Here is an 18,818-nt window from a genome sequence, read left to right as displayed (position 1 = left end):
AATTGGTCACATCCTCAGTGTAAAAGAGTGAGAGGGACATGATTATTGTTACGAGTACAACAATGGGACGAGATAATAAAGACCAGGACAGTAGAATTGGGAGGCACAACCTACAATTAAAAGTGGCTAAATTAAAAACTAATCCGAAATAGGTTTGGATGCAATGTAAACCTGGGGTACCACCCAATCCTGCGGGATTCCTGTTTGCCATTTCCCAGCCAATTAGGTACTTTTGAATTGCAGTCACTCTAGCAGACTGGGGAAATGGAACACACTGAATTCTGCTTCTTCCCATTGGGTCTGGTGTAAGGCGATTGGTGTAAGGTTTAAGGTGATTGGGGAGAGATCCAAAAGGATCTAGAGGGGCAATTTTTTCCACACAGAGGGTGGTGAGTATCTGGAACAAACTGCCAGAGGTGGTAGTACAGGTGGGTACAATTTTGTCTTTAAAAAAGCATTTAGACAGTTACATGGGTAAAATGGGTATAGAGGGACATGGGTCAAACGCGGGCAATTGGGACTAGCTTAGTGGTTAAAGAAAGGGCGGCATGGACAAGTTGGGCCAAAGGACCTGTTTCCATGCTCTATGACTCTTCTATGATTCTATGGTAACCATTCCTTTACAACCCCATTTTCCTGAACCGGTCAGGTGAAAATAAAAGATCCTAACTGATGAGCCGTTAACTTCCTTCATCTCCTGGCCAACAGTCTTCTCTCAACCAACACCATCAAACGGCACTTTAACTACATTCATCTCATCACTGGAGTCGGACGGCTGCCAGATTCTCCCAATATAATAGTCAATCCTTTACTTAAGGTAATCCATTGTGTGAAGGACTCTGATTTATCTCGATGTAACAATATGATATGTAATGTAAGGATTATTATTACTACCATCAATAGGAAGTTTAATCCCAGAACAGAAACTCAGATGGATACTTCCCTCTGGACATGGAACCCTTCACCAGTGCATGATGCACCAGTCACCAGCCAGGCTGAGAAGCCGACAGCCTCACCCTATCAAAGCAAGTGAAATGGGAGTTAACTTCTTTACTGTGTTTGAAGTGTTTGTTGATTTTTCTGTCCCTTCCCTTTCTCCCCCTCTAAATGTATTCAAATTGTTGGGTATCTTTCAGTTCTCATTCTGCTGAAGGGTCACACCCAAAACATTTTTCCTTTATAGATGCTAATGGACCTGCTGTGTATTTTCAACATTTTCTCTTTTCATCTGCGGTGGGAGTGACAGGAAGCCTCAGGCTAGAACTTGTGACCTCCCAATTAGGCCTTTGTTACATTTCCTTAAATGACAGGCTCTAAACTATTTTTGTGGTATGGTTTTCTCTAAAGTGATGAGCACAATGTTCCAGAATTATCTCAGGCTGTAAACCCTTAATCTACTGTATATACAACATCAGTTTTGTAGGCAGAGCGGCTGGGATTGAACCATGGGTCTTTGTGGCTTGTGTAGCTCCATGTCACATCAGCATCACATTCAGGAAATCAAACCTTTTTATATTTTTTAAACAGCAAACTAAACCTGCACATAAACTCAGTACCTGGATGAGTACTTGGCACGCCAAAACATTCAAGGCTATGGGCCAAATGCTGACAAGTGGGATTAGGTGGGCAGGTCAGGGCCTTTCATGCGTCGGTGCAGACTCGATGGGCTAAAGGGCCTCTTCTGCACTGTAGGATACTGTGATTCTGTGATAAAATCTTACAGTACAGAAGGTGGCCATTCAGCCCATCATGCCTGTGTTGGCTCTTTGGAATGAGCAAAACAATTAGAAAATGCCGGAAATACTCAGCAGGTCAGGTAGCATCTGTGGAGAAAAACGGAGCTAATATTTTGGGTCACTGAAGACCCTTCAAGAGAAAAAAATGCAAAAGAAAAATCATCAATTTAAAAAAATCTAATACGATGATGATACTTAGGAGCATAATATGTGGATTGGAAGAAACTCATAAAGAGGGGGAAGCAGTGGCATAGTGGTATTGTTGCTGGACTAGTAATCCAGAGAACCAACGTAATGCTCTTGGGACCCGGTTTCAAATCCCACCAGGGCAGATGGTGATATCAAATTAGTTAAAATCTGAAATTATAAATCTAATGATGACCATTGTCGATTATCATTAAAAACACATCCGGTTCACTAATGCCCTTTTGAGAAGGAAATCTGCCGTCCTTACCTGTTACTCCAGATCCACAGCAATGTGGTTGACTCTAAACTACCCTCAGGGATAGACAATAAATGCTGACCCAGCCAGTGACGCTCACATCCCATGAACAAATATGTAAAAAAAACAAACCTATGGCTGGTGGGGCAGAATGGTTTGTGCACCTGATCAGTGGAGCTAAAACAAGAACAATAAATACTGGATATACTGGGGATAACATGTCCCCAACAAGTGGAACTGTGTTCGGGAGATAGGGCAGAAAGATTGGATTTGCAAAAATTTTTCAACCGTATCCCCCATCTACTGAAAATGCAACTACTTCAAGTTTAACCGTGACTGGCTGAGTCACCTGCTCTGGAGAGGTGGGGCAATAAAAGAAAAACATGCATTTATGTGGTTCATTTCACAACTTCAGGACATCCTAAAGCGCTTCCCAGTATCAAAGTACTTTTGAATTGTAGTCACTGTTGTAATGGAGGAAAATGACAGCTAATTTGCACACAGCCATTTCCCACAACCAGCTATGTGATGATGGCCAGAATGATGTGTTTCTGTGATGTGGATTGAAAGAGATACATATTGATCAGGACATTGGGGTAATTCCCCTGCCGGTCTTTGAAAAAATTCCACGGGATCTTTTACATCCACCTGAAAGGGCAGATTGAGCTTGGCACCAGAGAGTGCAGCACTCCCTCAGTACCGCACTGGTATGACAGCCTAGATTTATCTACTCAATTCCTGCAATTGGATTGAATCCACAATCTTGTGACTCAGAAGGTTGGAGACACTGAGCTGTTATGCTTGAAGAAGAGAACACTGAGAGGAGATTTAATAGAGGAATCAAAATCACGAGGGGTATGGACAGAGTAGACAGGAAGATACTTTTCCGAGTGGTGATAGTCAGAAGCTTTTTCCCAGGGTGGAAGAGTCAATCACTAGGAGGCATAGGTTTAAGGTGCGAGGGGCAAGGTTTAAAGGAGATGTACGAGGCAGATTTTTTACACAGAGGGTGGTGGGTGCCTGGAACTCGTTGCCGGGGGAGGTAGTGGAAGCAGATACGATAGTGATTTTTAAGGGGCGTCTTGACAAATAAATGAATAGGATGGGAATAGAGGGATATGGTCCCCGGAAGCGTAGGGGGTTTTAGTTAAGTCGAGCAGCATGGTCGGTGCAGGCTTGGAGGGCCGAAGGGCCTGTTCCTGTGCTGTAATTTTCTCTGTTCTTTGTTGTTCTGGTGGAAGGACTGAGAACCACAGGACACCGATTTAAGATGATTAGCAAAAGAAGCAATGGTAACATGAAGAAAACTTTGTTCCTGGAATGTTTAGGATCTGCACTGCCTTAGATTGTGATGGAGCCAAGTTCAATCATGGCTTTCAAAAGAGAATTGAATAATTATTTGAAGAGAAAGTTTTTGTAGGGCTATGGGGAAAAGGTGAGGGTGTGGAACTAGGTGAGTTGGTCCTGCAGAGAGCCGGCACAGACAAAATGGGCCAAGTGGCCTCTTTCTGTGCTGTAACCATTCTATGATACAATAGTCAATGAAATTGAAGCAACACAGCTACAGTGGAGAGAGATACATTGTGTTTGATTTTATTATTGTCACATGTATTGGTATACAGTGAAAAGTATAGTTCTTGTGTGCTATACAGACGAAGCATACCATTTATAGAGAGGGAAAGGAGAGGGTGCAGAATGTAGTGTTACAGTTGTAGCAAGGGTATAGAGAAAGATCAACTTGATAAGAGATTGAATTAGAGCACTGTTAGAGAGTTTATAAGAGTAAGATTAGAGTTTTAAAAGAATAGAATGAGAGTAAAAGATAGAATTAGAGGGTATGCTGGGCACAGTTTGCAAGAAGTCACCTCGCGCCATCTTGAATTGGAAGGCAGTGTCGAACCATTTGTACTTTTCACAGTATTTAACAAATGCAATTGATCTCCCATTTTTCCCAGACAACATGATCACTTATTAATGTATACACGGATTCATTACTGGCCAGGAACAGGAGTTACTGTCAGTGTCAGACGTATTTTGACTATCTTGCAGTGTAGAACTTGCTTTTCTTAGTAATCTCCTCTCAGATTTGCTTCAAGGTGATTTGAAATGCTTGAAGGTCAAACAGTGTGTTGGTCTAGCTTTTGATCTCTCCCACCTCACAAAGATTTACAGTCAGTATGTAAAAAAAATATTCATTCGCCTTCAGCTATATTAGAAAATCATAGTAACAAAACATTGAATGCTAAGTAGTGAGTCACTAATCTTCTTGCCAATAAAAGTTTTGGGTTTAGATTGGTGTGTATAGTAATAGTTTAGGATCTAAACGACATGGTTTCTCCATACATTAGCCTTTCTCTGACGAGGCTTCCTTTCTGTCTCTGTATAACATCCAATGCATCTCCAGCTCATGATTTCATAATGTTTCTAACAATTCACCCAATTTTCCCCTCCCATCCTCTCAAGGTTCCACAGGTGCTGGCAACTCTCCAGAGAGATTTTCAAGCTTTATTTACTCCTGAGGCTAGTGGCTGAATGATGGGAGTCCACCACCACCCCCCCCCCCCCCCCCCCCCCCGCACTGAGAATTAGCGGGGCCAATTGCAGTGGTTCTGTAGCTCTCTGAGATCAGCTGAACATTGGGGATTAAAAACTGCTACCTTTTTTGGCTTCTGGCTCAGTAATACACTGCAGGGGTAGATTAACCAGTGAGATATAAAGTGAGCCTGAAAACTTGTTCTGCAATTACATTTCATGTGATAATTGATATAATGACAAACCAATTATATTAGGTGTCAGCTGTAGCTCAGTGGGTAGCACTCTCTCTGGTTATTATTTCTTTCCTGTACGTGGGAGCTTGTTTTTGCAAATTGTTTGCTGCATTTCCTACATTACAACAATGACTACAGTACAAAAATACTTAACTGGAAGTAAAGTCATTTGGGACGTCTTGAGGTTGTGAAAGACACTAAATAAAATGTAAATTCTGTCTTTCTTAGTTCTTGTTTAGCTGTGTAGATTACCACACACTATTGGAAGTGATTCTGTATAGCGTACTATAATCATGTTATATTAGTATAATGTTGCATGTGACAAATCGAATAACATATATCAGAGGCTTTCAAAGAAAGTTGGTCACTTGAAGGGCGGAATGCATTTCGAAACCTCCTTGACTGGACCGGTATTCAGTTGCTCTTTAATACAGGTGTACAAAAAAGGTAATTGAATGTTGTTTGGCTGATCATGCATCATATTCCTGTTACATGCAGAGCTACGGATGGTCAGGTGATTGACCACACCTCTTTGTGGGCAAAGTACAATGTTATTCAATGGAATTCACAGAGGACCTCCCTCCTTGCAAGTCTCACATGCAATCATTACAGAATCTAGTGTTGGGCTGGTCAGTGACTGGTCTTCTAGCCGCACCTAGGATTTTCTTTCTCTTCATATATATGTACACAGGGGAAGGCGGTGGCGTGGTGGTGTTATCACCGAACTAGTAACTCAGAGACCCAGGGTAATGCTCTGAGAACCCGGGCTCAAATCCCACCAGACGGTGAAATCTGAATTCAATAAAAATCTGGAATTAAAAGTCTAACGATGGCGATGAAGCCATTGTCGATTGTCGTAAAAATCCATCTGGTTCACTAATGTCCTTTAGGGAAGGAAATCTGCCGTCCTTACCTGGTCTGGCCCACATGTGACTCCAGACCCTCAGCAATGTGGTTGACTCTTAAATGTCTCTGAACTGGCCGAGCAAACCACTCAGTTCAAGAACAATTAGGGCTGGGCAATAAATGCCCAGCCAGCGACGCCCACATCCGCTGAACGAATAAAAAAACCCATACATACAGGAGGAGTAGGCCATTCAACCCCTCAAGACTGTTCTGCCATTTGTTAAAATGTAATTGCGATCCTGCCTACCCCTTATACACTTTGACTCTCTTGTCAATCTAGAATCTATTCAACTCAGCCTTACAAATATTCAATCACCCAGCTTCCACTGCTATCTGAGGAAGAGTTCAAAAACCCCGTGAGAAAAACAAATCCCCTCATCTCAATTTTAAATGGGAGACCCCCCTATTTTTAAACTGTGCCGCAAGTTCTATCCTCTCCCACAAGACAAAACATCCTCTCAGCATCCACCCTGTCAAGCCTCCTTCAGTAAGGTCGCATCTCATTCCTCTAAACTGCAGTGCAGACAGGCCCAGCCTATACAACCTTTCCCTATAAGATCATCCTGGAATCAGTCGAGTGAACCTTTTCTGAACTGCTTCTATTGCGGTCTCAATAACACCCTACTATTCAATTGTAGGAAAACTTTCCAAGTATTCCATTCCTTTTGCAATAAATTACAACATTCCATTTGCAACAATGGTACCCAACGTGGGCTGTCTAACAATTCTCAATCTTCCCTACTGACAGCCATTGTAAAAGATGCACTATATCAGTACTTTTCTCTCTATATTGTGACATACTCATTAATTGAACTAAATGACATTTTCTCTCTCACCACGACTGCACTTCCTAGATTTGTCTATTTAAATGGTGATATATTGGGAAGTGTGAATGTACAAAGATACATTCTGGGGTCTTGGGAAGAAGGGCTGGTATGTGTCTGTGTGCTAGTGTGTGTGTGTGTGTGGTGGGGAAGCGGACTGATTGCAATGAGTATGGGGGGTTGGGGATGGTGGGGGCGGGGGGAGGGGAAGAGAGAGGGGTGGGGGGAGAGGGAGAGAGTGTGGCTGGGGGGTGGAGAGGGTGGAGTGAAGACCTTTGTTGAGTCTTCTGCCACTTGGGAATATGGAGAGCTTATCTGAGTACATAAAATAACACTTTTACAAGTGCTTAAAAAACCCAAATTTCCCTGTTTATATATTATTATACACTGCTCTATAATAGGCGAATTTCAATAGATCTTTTCCGAATGTTACTATGTTGCTGTTTGGTTTTGCTGGTATCTGGGGTTTCATTCATTTTCAAGTGCTCAAATGCGGCCACATTAGAAAATATTTTCGGAAGCTCTGTCTTTAGACATTCAATTTCCACACTGAGTTGTGTTCTCAGCCAGCCACCTAGCTGTGGCAGGTAAGGACACATTTCTACCATATTTCTACTGCAGCTTTCATGCCAGAAATGAGCACAGATAGGATTCAATTCCAGACTCAAACTTATGTTGCAGACACCAGTGTCATTGAGTTCACTCTGCTCGCAAAGGGGTCCGACACTGTCAGGACTCCAGTCAGTGGTGATACTGGTCTGAAGATGAGCCCAACTTTTAAACTGCATCGTTCAGCTTGGTCCACTGATGTTGTGAAAGACTTGACCACAACCACAACCTTGGCTCAGTGGTTGCACTCTTGCCTCTGAATCAATAGGTTGGGTTCAAACTCCACCTGAGTGACTTGAGTACATGACATAACAGTTTAGCTGACAATCTAATGTACTACTGAGGGATTGCCTCAATCATAGAATCCTTACAATACAGGAGGCCTTTTGGCCCATCGAGCCTGCAAGGACAACATATCCGTAACCCCACATATTCACCCTGCTAGTCCACTGACGCTAAGGGGCAATTTAGCATGGCCAATGCATCTAACCAGCACGTCTTTTGGACTGTGGGAGGAAACTGGAGCACCCGGAGGAAACCCACGCAGACACTTGAAGAACATGCAAACTCCACACAGTCACCCGAGGCTGGAATTGAACCTGGGTCCCTGGTGCTGTGAGGCAACAGTGCTCACCACTGTGCCACGGTGCTGCCCATGTTGGAAGGTTTTGATGAGACATTAAACCATATTCTGTTTGACCTCTTAAGTGGTTGTTATCTCATCACTCTTTCTTTATTTTGTGTGGCAATTGAGAGGGTAAGGATTTACCAGGATGTTGCCTTATATGAGGAGAAGCAAATAGAAAGATTTGAAAAATTGGGAGTGTTTACACCGGATTATGCAATGGTCTGACAAGGTATTTGAAGGGATGGAACAGAGTAAATAATGAGGAAGTGATCTTGAATGAGGGGACACATATATAATGCTAAACATCAGAGAGCGAGAACAAAAAACAGGATCATCTTGTTTTTACAGCAGGTTGTACTACTGTGGAATGCATGATTAGAGTTGTAATTGGAACTAAGATCATATAAACTTTAAAGAATAAATAGTTGAAGAAAAGGTAATTTAAGGCATCTGGGAAGAAATAAGATTGATGAGATTCAGACTACTGCTTGCATGAAGCTTTCCCTAAAAGTAGTTAGTTTTAAAATCATAATGTGCACCTCATACTGACTGAAATTCATCTGCCATTTTTTTACCCACTCTGCCATGTAAAGGAAGGCAGCTTGGGACTCAATGGTCAGTTTCTGTTATGTAATTTCCACGTTAAAGAGACTGGCCTTGGGAAGAAATTTTGGTTAATTTAAATCATTCAGGCAATCTGAGAATGGGTCCCGTTTTGTATGAAGGGTGTATGCTTGGAATGCTGACTCAGCCGTTTCTCTCTCCACAGGCGCTAACTGACCCAGCTGATTGTTCCATCATTCTCTGTATTTTGTTTCAGATTGCCAAGATTTGCAATTTTTGGCATTCGGTTTCAAAGCGTGTGAACAACCTTTGGTCCAGGAAGGAGGTGATGAGGTAGAGTTGGGTAATATTGACATGTATCTGAAAGTTGATCCTGTTTGGGGAGTTTGGAGCTGGTGAGGAGGAGAGGTCCAAGTCAGCCCTTTGGACACACCGTTGGCAACTGTATGAGAAAATGAGAAGTCAATGGCAGCCTACATCGGTCCTGAACAGAGAACCACAAGAAGGCAGGGGTGAGAAATGTTTGAGTGGCTCTAATGGGAAAGCTAGTTGGCTCTATGAAAGTATTTTCTGCCTGGCTGGATGTACAAACCTTGTTACGCTCTAATACCACAACAATCAGATAAGATGTTCCTTCCATCAACATTTGCAATACAAGAGGAACACGGGGGTGTTAAAAATCCCTTTGATTACCTTGATACCTCTATCATTATCTCTAATCAACAACCTCTTCTCATCTTCAAATCTTCCCACAGCTTCTTGGAGTTGTCTCTCTGTAGCCAGCTGCTGTCGGCTGTTCACTTCTCTTAAGGCTGTAATAGTAGTCTGAAGTTCAGCTACAGTCTGAAAAGAAAACAATAACTGAAAATCCCAGTTGCTTAAACATGACTATTTGCTTAGGTTTGAAAATGCTTTGAAGCGCGATAATAGCTGTGAAAATATTTGAAACTGTATTTATCAGCTGCCAAATGCAGAGAAGATTCAAACTTTCTCAGGATCTTTAATTGTCATGGAATTTTGTCTGAGGCACAGCAGATAAAAACAAGCATGTTGCTACATTTTTATTTGTCTGCGGGATCCTTAATATTCTCGATCAACAGGTACGAGATGTATTCAGCTGGCCCAAAATGCTGTGGATATTCACGCAGCACCATCATTAACAAATTATCACTTTCATTTGCTTTGGTTTGAGGAGGAATTGGTTAGCCTCAACACAAAAAAATCAGAAGGACAGGAGGCCAGGAATTGCTGTCAGTAATATGAATGTTTAACACAGCTGTACCAAGTTTCTCTCTGCACTATTTTAACAATGCTCTTATCCTATCTATCTCATCACTCAACAGCAGGCCTTAACCCCAATGCCACAGGACAGCACCAGTGCAAACTTTCCCTTTGTCCTCATCCCAGAAAGGGTTGTTAGTATACCCTGTATTATCAACAAGCAATCCCAGGTTAGGTGTAGCTGAAGAGGAAAGCTCCTTCTTGGATTGAACCATTTCCCATAATAGTAATATTTGGAGCTTCCTTCTCTGAGCAAAAGTACCAATTTAATACTAATTTGTGCCAAATTATGAATTATTTTGTGTCGCACCCATTTAAAACTGGGTGGAGACTGCCAACTTTATCATTTGGGATCCTTCTGCAATGGAACCAGAGCTTCATCATGTGCTCAGAGGGGTTAATTACGGCATTATCTGCAACTTCAGATGGACAGAATCATACAAATGAAACAAACTATGATTAACAGTTTTCTTTTGATTTTGCGATTGGGAGGGCGGCCGATCTACAAAATGATCCAGAAAATATTCACAATTTCTAGATAGACTGGCTGTCCACCTGACAGCGGACAAGTTGTTTGATAAGTAAGTTATCAGGATACAGTAGTTTGTTCTATATGAAATTAGTAATCCCTGAAATGACAAGAGTTCTTTATTGGTCGACTCAAATCAGAGATTAGGACTGATTTTTTGATCAAGCTCAGTTACTCATACTGATTCTTCTCAATGGTCACAATTAAGGTACGATCATTTCTAGCACTTAAATAGACAAGATGTTCATAACAGTTTTCTGATGGTTCATCTAACTTTGTCATGACCATTCATATAGAATCATAGAAACTCTACAGTGCAGAAGGAGGCCATTCGGCCCATCGAGCCTGCACCAACAACAATCCCACCAAGGCCCGATCCCCATAACCCAACCGTAACCCCTAATTTATCCTGTTAATCCCCCTAACACTAAGGGGCAATTTATCATGGCCATTCCACCTAACCCGCACACCTTTGGACTGTGGGCGGAACCGGAGCACCCGGAGGAAACATGCACAGACATGCTAAGTGGTAACTCCACACAGACAGTGACCCGAGGCTGGAATTGAACCCGGGTCCCCGGCGCTGTGAGGCAGCAGTGTTAATCACTGTGCCACCGTGCCACCCATGTATCTTGTATACTTAAGCAGCAGAAATGATTAGTATCTTAACTGTCTGACCACTGAGAAGAATCTGTACAGGTAAATAGCTTGCTTCAACATTGAGGCTAAAGTCAATTCATAATTGACGGTAACACTGGCTGAAAGGGACTTTATGGAGCCTTTGTCCAGATGACACGTTTTAGGCACGATCCACTCAAAAGTTACTGAAAGAAAAGACAACACTACCGGACTAAATTAGTCTCATTTAAGGCAAAAATTACATTGCTATAAATTCCTGAGTTTTTCTGCTTCTTTGAAATGATCTTACTTGTAAATAAACTTGACCAAGATTTTTAGCCTGAAGATTGGCTGTGTGGCATTTACTGATAACCCCTTATTAATGATTGCCCAACTAAAGGAAATGGTCTTTCTCCGTTCATTTGTAATCTATATTCTGTCATTCATTTTATCAAAACTTTAGAAAAATGGGCTGAAAAATGGCAAATGGAATTTAACGCAGACAAGTGTGAGATATTGCACTTTGGAAGGACAAACCAAAGAAGAATGCATAGGGTAAATGGTAGGACTCTGAAGAGTGCAGTTGAACAGAGGGATCTGGGAATACAGGTACAGAATTCCCTAAAAGTGACGTCATAGGTGGATAGGGTCGTAAAGAGTGCCTTTGGTACATTGGCCTTTGTAAATCGGAGTATCGAGTATAAAAGTTGGAGTGTTATGGTAAGGTTATATAAGGCATTGGTGAGGCCGAATTTGGAGTATTGTGTACAATTTTGGTCACCTAGTTACAGGAAGGATGTAAATAAGGTTGAAAGAGTGCAGAGAAGATTCACAAGGATGTTGCCGGGACTTGAGAAGCTGAGTTACAGAGAGAGATTGAATAGGTTGGGACTTTATTCCCTGGAGCGTAGAAGATTGAGGGGAGATTTGATAGAGGTGTATAAGATTTTGATGGGTATAGTTAGAGTGAATGTAAGCAGGCTTTTTCCGTTGAGGCTAGGGGAGAAAAAAACGAGAGGGCATGGGTTAAGGGTGAAAGGAGAAAAGTTTAAAGGGAATATTAGGGGGGGCTTCTTCACGCAGAGAGTGGTGGGAGTGTGGAATGAGCTGCCGGATAAAGTGGTAAATGCGGGGTCACTTTTAACATTTAAGAAAAACTTGGACGGGTTCATGGATGAGAGGGGTGTGGAGGGATATGGTCCAAGTGCAGGTCAGTGGGACTAGGCAAAAAATGGTTCAGCACAGACAAGAAGGGCCAAAAGGCCTGTTTCTGAGCTGTAATTTTCTATGGTTCTTCAGAGATTAGGACTGATTTCTTAATCAAGCTCAGTTACTCATACTGATTCTTCTCAATGGTCACAATTGGTCTTCATAATTTATAAATCTTCAATGAGATCTCCTCTTAGCCTTCCCTGCTTTAATGGCAATAGTATCTGAAGTCTTGTCATCCCTGATGTCATCCCAATGAATCTAAGGTGAAACCTTTCAGGTTTTAATATCCTTTTTTATACATCATCTAAAACTGCACTCACTACTTCAATTGTGGCTTAACCATGTTTTGTATAAACCTAATGTTACTTGTTTTCAGTCCTCATCTCTATGTCCCGATTTACACAATAGAATTCCAGACATTCTTGGGGAAGCGATGTACAAGCAAACTACAAGGGACTGAATTCTAAAATGCGTTACGAATAACTCAGGCATGCAAAGGATCTGAGAGTTTGTATCAGAGGACCAGATGGGTATGGTTGGTTGGTAGGTTGAAAAGGAACCTTGGAAAGTTCAAGATTGATGTGCCTCGAGTGAGAGAGAGTTTGTTGACATACACCTTTTTAGTGTTAAGGTTATCCTGGATCTTGGATGGAATATGTTTATAGCATTTTAATTATACATTTATTTATATACTATTTTTTCATTTTTCACAGGATGCGGGCATTGCTGGCTATGCCAGTGTTTTTATTGTCCATCCCTAATTGTCTTTGACAAGGTGGTGGTGAGCTGCCTTCCTGAACCATTGCAATCCATGTGGTGTAGGTACACCCACAGTGCTGTTAGGGAGGAAGTTTCAGGAGTTTGATCCAGTAAAAATGAAGGAACGGTGATATAGTTCCAAGTCACAATGGTGTGTTGCTTGGAGGGGAACTTGGAGGTGGTGTTCCCATGCATCTGCTGTCCTTGTCTTTTTAGGTGGTAGAGGTTGGGGTGTGGAAGGTGCTGTTCAAGGAGGCTTGGTGAGTTGTTGCAGTGCAGACTGTAGATGGTATATACTATTACCATTGTGTGTCGGTGGTGGAGAGAGTGGATGTTGGTGGTGGTGGATAGGGTACAAATTAAGCAGGTTGCTTTGTCCTGGATGGATCAAGCTTCTTGAGTGTTGTTGAAGCTGCATCCATCCAGGCAAATGGGCGGTACTCCATCACATTCCTAACCTGGGTGTGGTAGATGGTGGATAAGCTTTGGCGAGACAGGAGGTGAGTTACTTGTCACAGGATTCCTAGTTTCTGACCTGCTCTGATAGCCACAGTAGTATTTCTATGTCTGTTCCAGTTCAGTTTCTGGTCAATGTGCTCTTTCGATACCAATCAAGTAAACAAACTCAAATTAACTTAGGGACAAAGTAAAAGGGGCAGCTCCCCAAAAGGAAGGGGGGAACAGCCCGAACCAAAAACAAAGTCGAAAGGAAACTTAAAACGTCAAACCAAAAGGTGATTATCGGGGTCGATAATACACCCCAGCCCCTGCGGCGCCCAGCGGTCGCGGAAGGCGTCAACCGTGCCCGTGGACACCGCATGCTCCCTCTCCAGAGACACCTGGCCGCGAATGTAGCCGCGGTAGAGGGGCAGACAGTCGGGATGGACGGCCCCGTCGATTGCCCGCTGCCTGGACCTATTGATGGCGTGTCTCGCCAGGCCCAGGAGCAGGTTCACGAGGAGGTCGGCATCCCAACCCGCCCCTCTCCGCACCAGGTGCCCGTAGATCAGGAGCGTGGGACTGAAGTGCAAACAAAACATCAATAAGAGGTGTTTGAGGAAACTAAAAAGGGTGTGCAGCCTAAAACACAGAACGTAGACATGGTCCACGGACTGCACGAGGCCACAGAAAGGGCAGTCTCGGGAGCCCGTGTACCGGAAAAACCTACGGTTGCACGGTACTGCTGCGTGCAGCACCCTCCACCCCAGGTCCCCGAGATAATTGGGGGAGTTTCTGGTCAATGTAACCCCCAGGATGTTGATAATTGGGGACAAGGTTAAGGTTTGGTCTTGCTAGCATACAATAAATGTTAGTCAGCAATTAAGTTTTACAAAAAAGAATGTTTGATTGAAATTGTTGGAGGTCCTGGAAGAATAATGTAATGTTTTATGATGGATTATACAAATTATCTGAGCTTGTTATAAAGTTTATTGCTTAAAGAAAGAAAGTGGAATCTGTCCATAGTGTATTAATTAAATTAAGATACACAGGTGAAGGGCATTATGTAATTAAGTACTTTGATCACATAGAAATCGGGGACAGCTGGGACACTGGGTGTGGGAGGAGAGGTATACATCAATAAATTCATCCAGTAAAAAGCTGTGTGTCTTGGTTTTGACTGCGCCAACTGGCTTGGATTCTGTTAACTTTGGTAGCAGAGAATGGTTGGCCTAAAAGTAAAGACTGGAAACTTTGGCTGGAATGATCTAGCCCTTCCCACCAGCGGGATCTTCTAGTCCTGCGGAAGCTGATCCTCCATTGTGTTTTTCCCCTGTCGCAGGGTGAGTGAGCGACCCAAAAGCCCAGAGACTGGACTGGAAAATCCTGCTGGTGGCCAATGGCTCATCATATCCACTTTGGGAAAACCCACTTCGGGAGGGCTGGAAAATCCCAGCCCAGGACTTATTTTCAGATAGAAGGTTGTTTTAGAGATACTTTGGAGAATAGCTGAAATCAAGTGCAAAATATCAGGATGATAATTTTCCACTGATGTTTTGTGAAGCTGAACCTTACAACCAATGGAAGAATGATGTGGATATGTGATGATGGGTCATGTCCTTTAGAAAGGAAAAGCAAGGTTTGGCCTTAGAACTTGATGCTCATCAATTGGACACTGAGGAAGGTTTGGATAAACTTTGAAAATTTATGGACAATAAAGATAATCTGTTAAATGTGTATAGACATGGTCAGACATTGATAAAGTTAGAAAGATGGGTGGTTATTCCATAGAAGACTATATCATGGAATTTAACAGGTTACATACAAGATTGCAGAAATCCTATTTGGATATCCCTAATTCAGTGTCTGATTTCAAATTGCTCAATTGTGTTAAAGTGTTGAACATGGATCGGCTCCTGGTCTTGACTGGAGTTAGGTTCTTAGAAAGAGATATGCTTTTGGAACGGCTGTCCAAAGCTTTAAAAAAACTTCTGGGGAAACATTCATTGTCAGCCTCTTTCCTGTCCCAATGAGACATTCAACAATAACACAGAAGATGGAGGATTCAACAGTGGCAGCATTTTGAGACCATTTAGATATGGGGCGCAAGCATCAATATTAAAGAAGAATCAGAAACAAAAGAAATGGAGTTGCTCGCATTAGACTGGGGTGGACACAGTAAGTAGTCTCACAGCACCAGGTTAAAGTCCAACAGGTTTATTTAGTAGCATGAGCTTTCGGAGCACTGCTCCTTCATCAGGTGAGTGCTAAAAGAAATGAAGATAGAGGATCTTGTGGCAGCTTTAACAGACAGGAATTGGATAACTATGGCAGGAGCATGAACCCCTGCAATAACTGAGGAATGCTAATCAGGTGTTTCAGGTATGACTTGAAGTCAACACAATGACACAAAGCTTTACTGAGAGAATTTATTGACTTAGTTCCGTCTTATATCTCTCCTCCCACACCCAGTGTCCCAGCTGCCCCCTATTTCTTTGTGATCAACTTAATTAAACAATGCCTTTTACCTGGGTATCTTAAAATTAACATACAACGGATATATTCCCCTTTCTTGAAACAGTAAACTTTATAACACACTTCAATATTTTAGAAACAAATCAAAGATTTGTACTAAATTGTCTGAAATGGAACAACTGGATTTTTGAAATGGCACAAGGGAGATTTGTAAGGTGATAGAAACATAGAAAAACTACAGCACAAACAGGCCCTTCGGCCCCACAAGCTGTACCGAACATATCCCTACCTTCTAGGCCTATCACCCTCCATCCTATTAAGTCCCATGTACTCATCCAGGAGTCTCTTAAAAGTCCCTATTGAGTTTGCCTCCATCACCACTGAAGGCAGCCGATTCCACTCGCCCACCACCCTCTGTGTGAAAAACTTCCCCCTAACATTTCCCCTGTACCTACCCCCCAGCACCTTAAACCTGTGTCCTCTCGTAGCAGCCATTTACACCCTGGGAAAAAGCCTCTGAGAGTCCACCCGATCTATGCCTCTCAACATCTTATATACCTCTATTAGGTCTCCTCTCATCCTACGTCTCTCCAAGGAGAAAAGACCGAGCTCCCTCAGCCTATCCTCATAAGGCATGCCACTCAATCCAGGCAACATCCTTGTAAATCTCCTCTGCACCCTTTCAATCATTTCCACATCCTTCCTGTAATGAGGCGACCAGAACTGAGCACAGTACTCCAAGTGGGGTCTGACGAGGGTCTTATGGTGGTGGTACTAATCACTCAGAAGGAATTGTACTGGTCACTAGAAGCTTTAGTTCGGTGATGGGTGCTCTGGTAGTGGACTCAATCAATTGTGCCATGTTAGACAGTATGTAGAGTGGATTAGTTAAAAATGTTACTTTTGGATTCTCTAAATAATAAAGATCAGAGTAAAGTTCATACAAAAGTTCTTACTTAGGGTTTGGGGATGATAATATGTGACAATCATTAAAGAGACTGGTACTCCAGTGTAAAATAGCTGGCCAATGATAAATTTAAAAGTATGTGAGAAAATATGAACATTGTTGTAATGAACGAGGCAGTGGAAAGTCCCTTCAGTGGTGTGGTTTGTGAGGGAAATCACACAGTAACTGATGATGTTTCACAAAATCTTAGCTGGCCAACTGAGCTGTACACTGACATCTGCCGTGGGGAAGAATTCACTTCAAAGGGGGGCTACAGTCCCTACCAATTAGTTTATGGGAGAAATAAAAAAATAGCTTCAGTGATGTGAGATCATCTCGCAGCCTTGGGAAGGGAGTACAATTAGCTCATTTTCTTCATGTTGGAAGGAGGGCTTTCATCAAGGCTGAAATTTCGGAGAAAGTTAGGCAAGCTTTATGGCTCCGCATAAGGCCATCAGTAAACTGTAATCCAGGGGGCATGATGTAACGTCCAAACTATATTCGGGGTTGTGGGTTTTACACAAAAAGAAAAGACATGATTTGCACACGTAGATTCAAACTAAGAACAGGGTTATTCCAGGAGGTCTTGCCTGTACAGAGTATAAACTGAAACTAAAACCACAGCCTGTGTAACACCCTAATGACATCAGCACCAAATCATGTGATCAGCTCTTAAAGCAATCTGCAACTACTTAAATATTTAAAACTGAAAGAGAAAATGCTGGAAAATCTCAGCAGGTCTGGCAGCAGCTGTAAGGAGAGAAAAGAGCTGACGTTTCGAGTCCAGATGACCCTTTGTCAAAGCTCAGTATCCGCAGTAATTTGCTTTTATTACTTAAATAGTTAAATCCTTTCCTCTTTACTTCTGGGGTCATGACAACAAAATACTACAAATGGTATTCATTGGTTCAATAATAGTCTAGACACGGTACAATGCATCATTAATCATACTCAGCAATAAGAAAGTCAATCAGGACGACATCTAAGTCTCTTTGGTTGTATATAATGTTCTGGAAAGTGGCTGTCTTTGACCCTAGGAGTATGATTTGGAATTTCAGCAGACACTACTTTTCTTGGAACTAATTCTGCATCATGCTCACATGGTGTTTTTGAAACCACCTAAAGAAGGGAAACCATGGAAATTAAACAAATGTGTTTATGGGTTGGTATTTCAGTTAGGTCCATCCTGTTGAAAACGGGTTGGTTTCAGCTGAAAGCAGACCCAGCAATGTTCTACTGGTATCATAAGGAGAAACTAGCTGTCATCTTTGTGATGAACATTGATGAATTTCTGTGGGGAGGTTCTACAAAATTTGAGCAATAGGCGGTGGAAAAATAAAGAAGGAGTTTAAGATTGAAAGTCAGGCTTCAGGAGTCATTAATTACTTAGGGTAATACATTAAGCAGAATAAGTCAGAACTGACCTTGAATTTTTTTAAAAATTTGTTCATGGGTGTCGCTGGCTGGCCAGCATTTATTGCCCATCCCTAGTTGCCCGAGGGAAGTTGAGAGTCAACCACATTGTTATGGCTCTGGAGTCACAAGTAGGCCAGACCACGTGAGGATGGCAGATTTCCTTCCCTAAAGGACATTAGTGAACCAGATGGGTTTTTCTGACAATCGACAATGGTTTCAACTCAAATTCCACCATCTGCCATGGCAGAATTTGAACTGGGTCCCCAGAACATTAGCTGAGTTTCTGGATTAACAGTCTAGTGATAATAACACTAGGCCATCACCTCCCCATGAACCAACAGTTTGATTGAGAAAATGTCAATCGCTTCCCAGTAAATCGAGCCAGGTCCTCACAAAGAGAGGATCCTGCATCCAAGGAAGATATAGACCCAATTAAGAAGTTTGATTGGACAATTGAACTGGTTGTGCACTCAGACTATACCTGATGCCAGTTATGACATATTGAGACTGAGTACCATGATGGAACATACTACAGTTGAGGAAGTTCTAAATTCAGAGAAATATGCACTCATATCTCCAAGATATTAGGTTAGTCATTTTCCGCAATGCTTCACATGCTAATCTTCTGGATGGATGTTTTAGTACAGCACGGTTTATCATATTCTTG

General features: G+C 42.3%; 1 protein-coding gene across 3 annotated transcripts in view; it reads right to left on the bottom strand.

Moving 5' to 3' along the window:
* cep112 (centrosomal protein 112) overlaps positions 1-18,818 on the bottom strand; it is a 483,816-nt gene that overhangs the window by 61,297 nt on the left and 403,701 nt on the right. For all 3 annotated transcript variants that reach the window (XM_078226009.1, XM_078226010.1, XM_078226011.1), the window contains one exon: positions 9,171-9,320. In XM_078226009.1, coding sequence (XP_078082135.1) covers positions 9,171-9,320 — 150 coding nt within the window. The remainder of the gene's footprint in view (positions 1-9,170; positions 9,321-18,818) is intronic.

Source organism: Mustelus asterias, chromosome 12, assembly GCF_964213995.1.
Source record: "Mustelus asterias chromosome 12, sMusAst1.hap1.1, whole genome shotgun sequence".
Taxonomy (NCBI): Eukaryota; Metazoa; Chordata; class Chondrichthyes; order Carcharhiniformes; family Triakidae; genus Mustelus; species Mustelus asterias.
The sequence above is the reverse complement of the archived record's forward strand: the minus strand, read 5'-3'. Positions and strand labels throughout refer to the sequence as shown.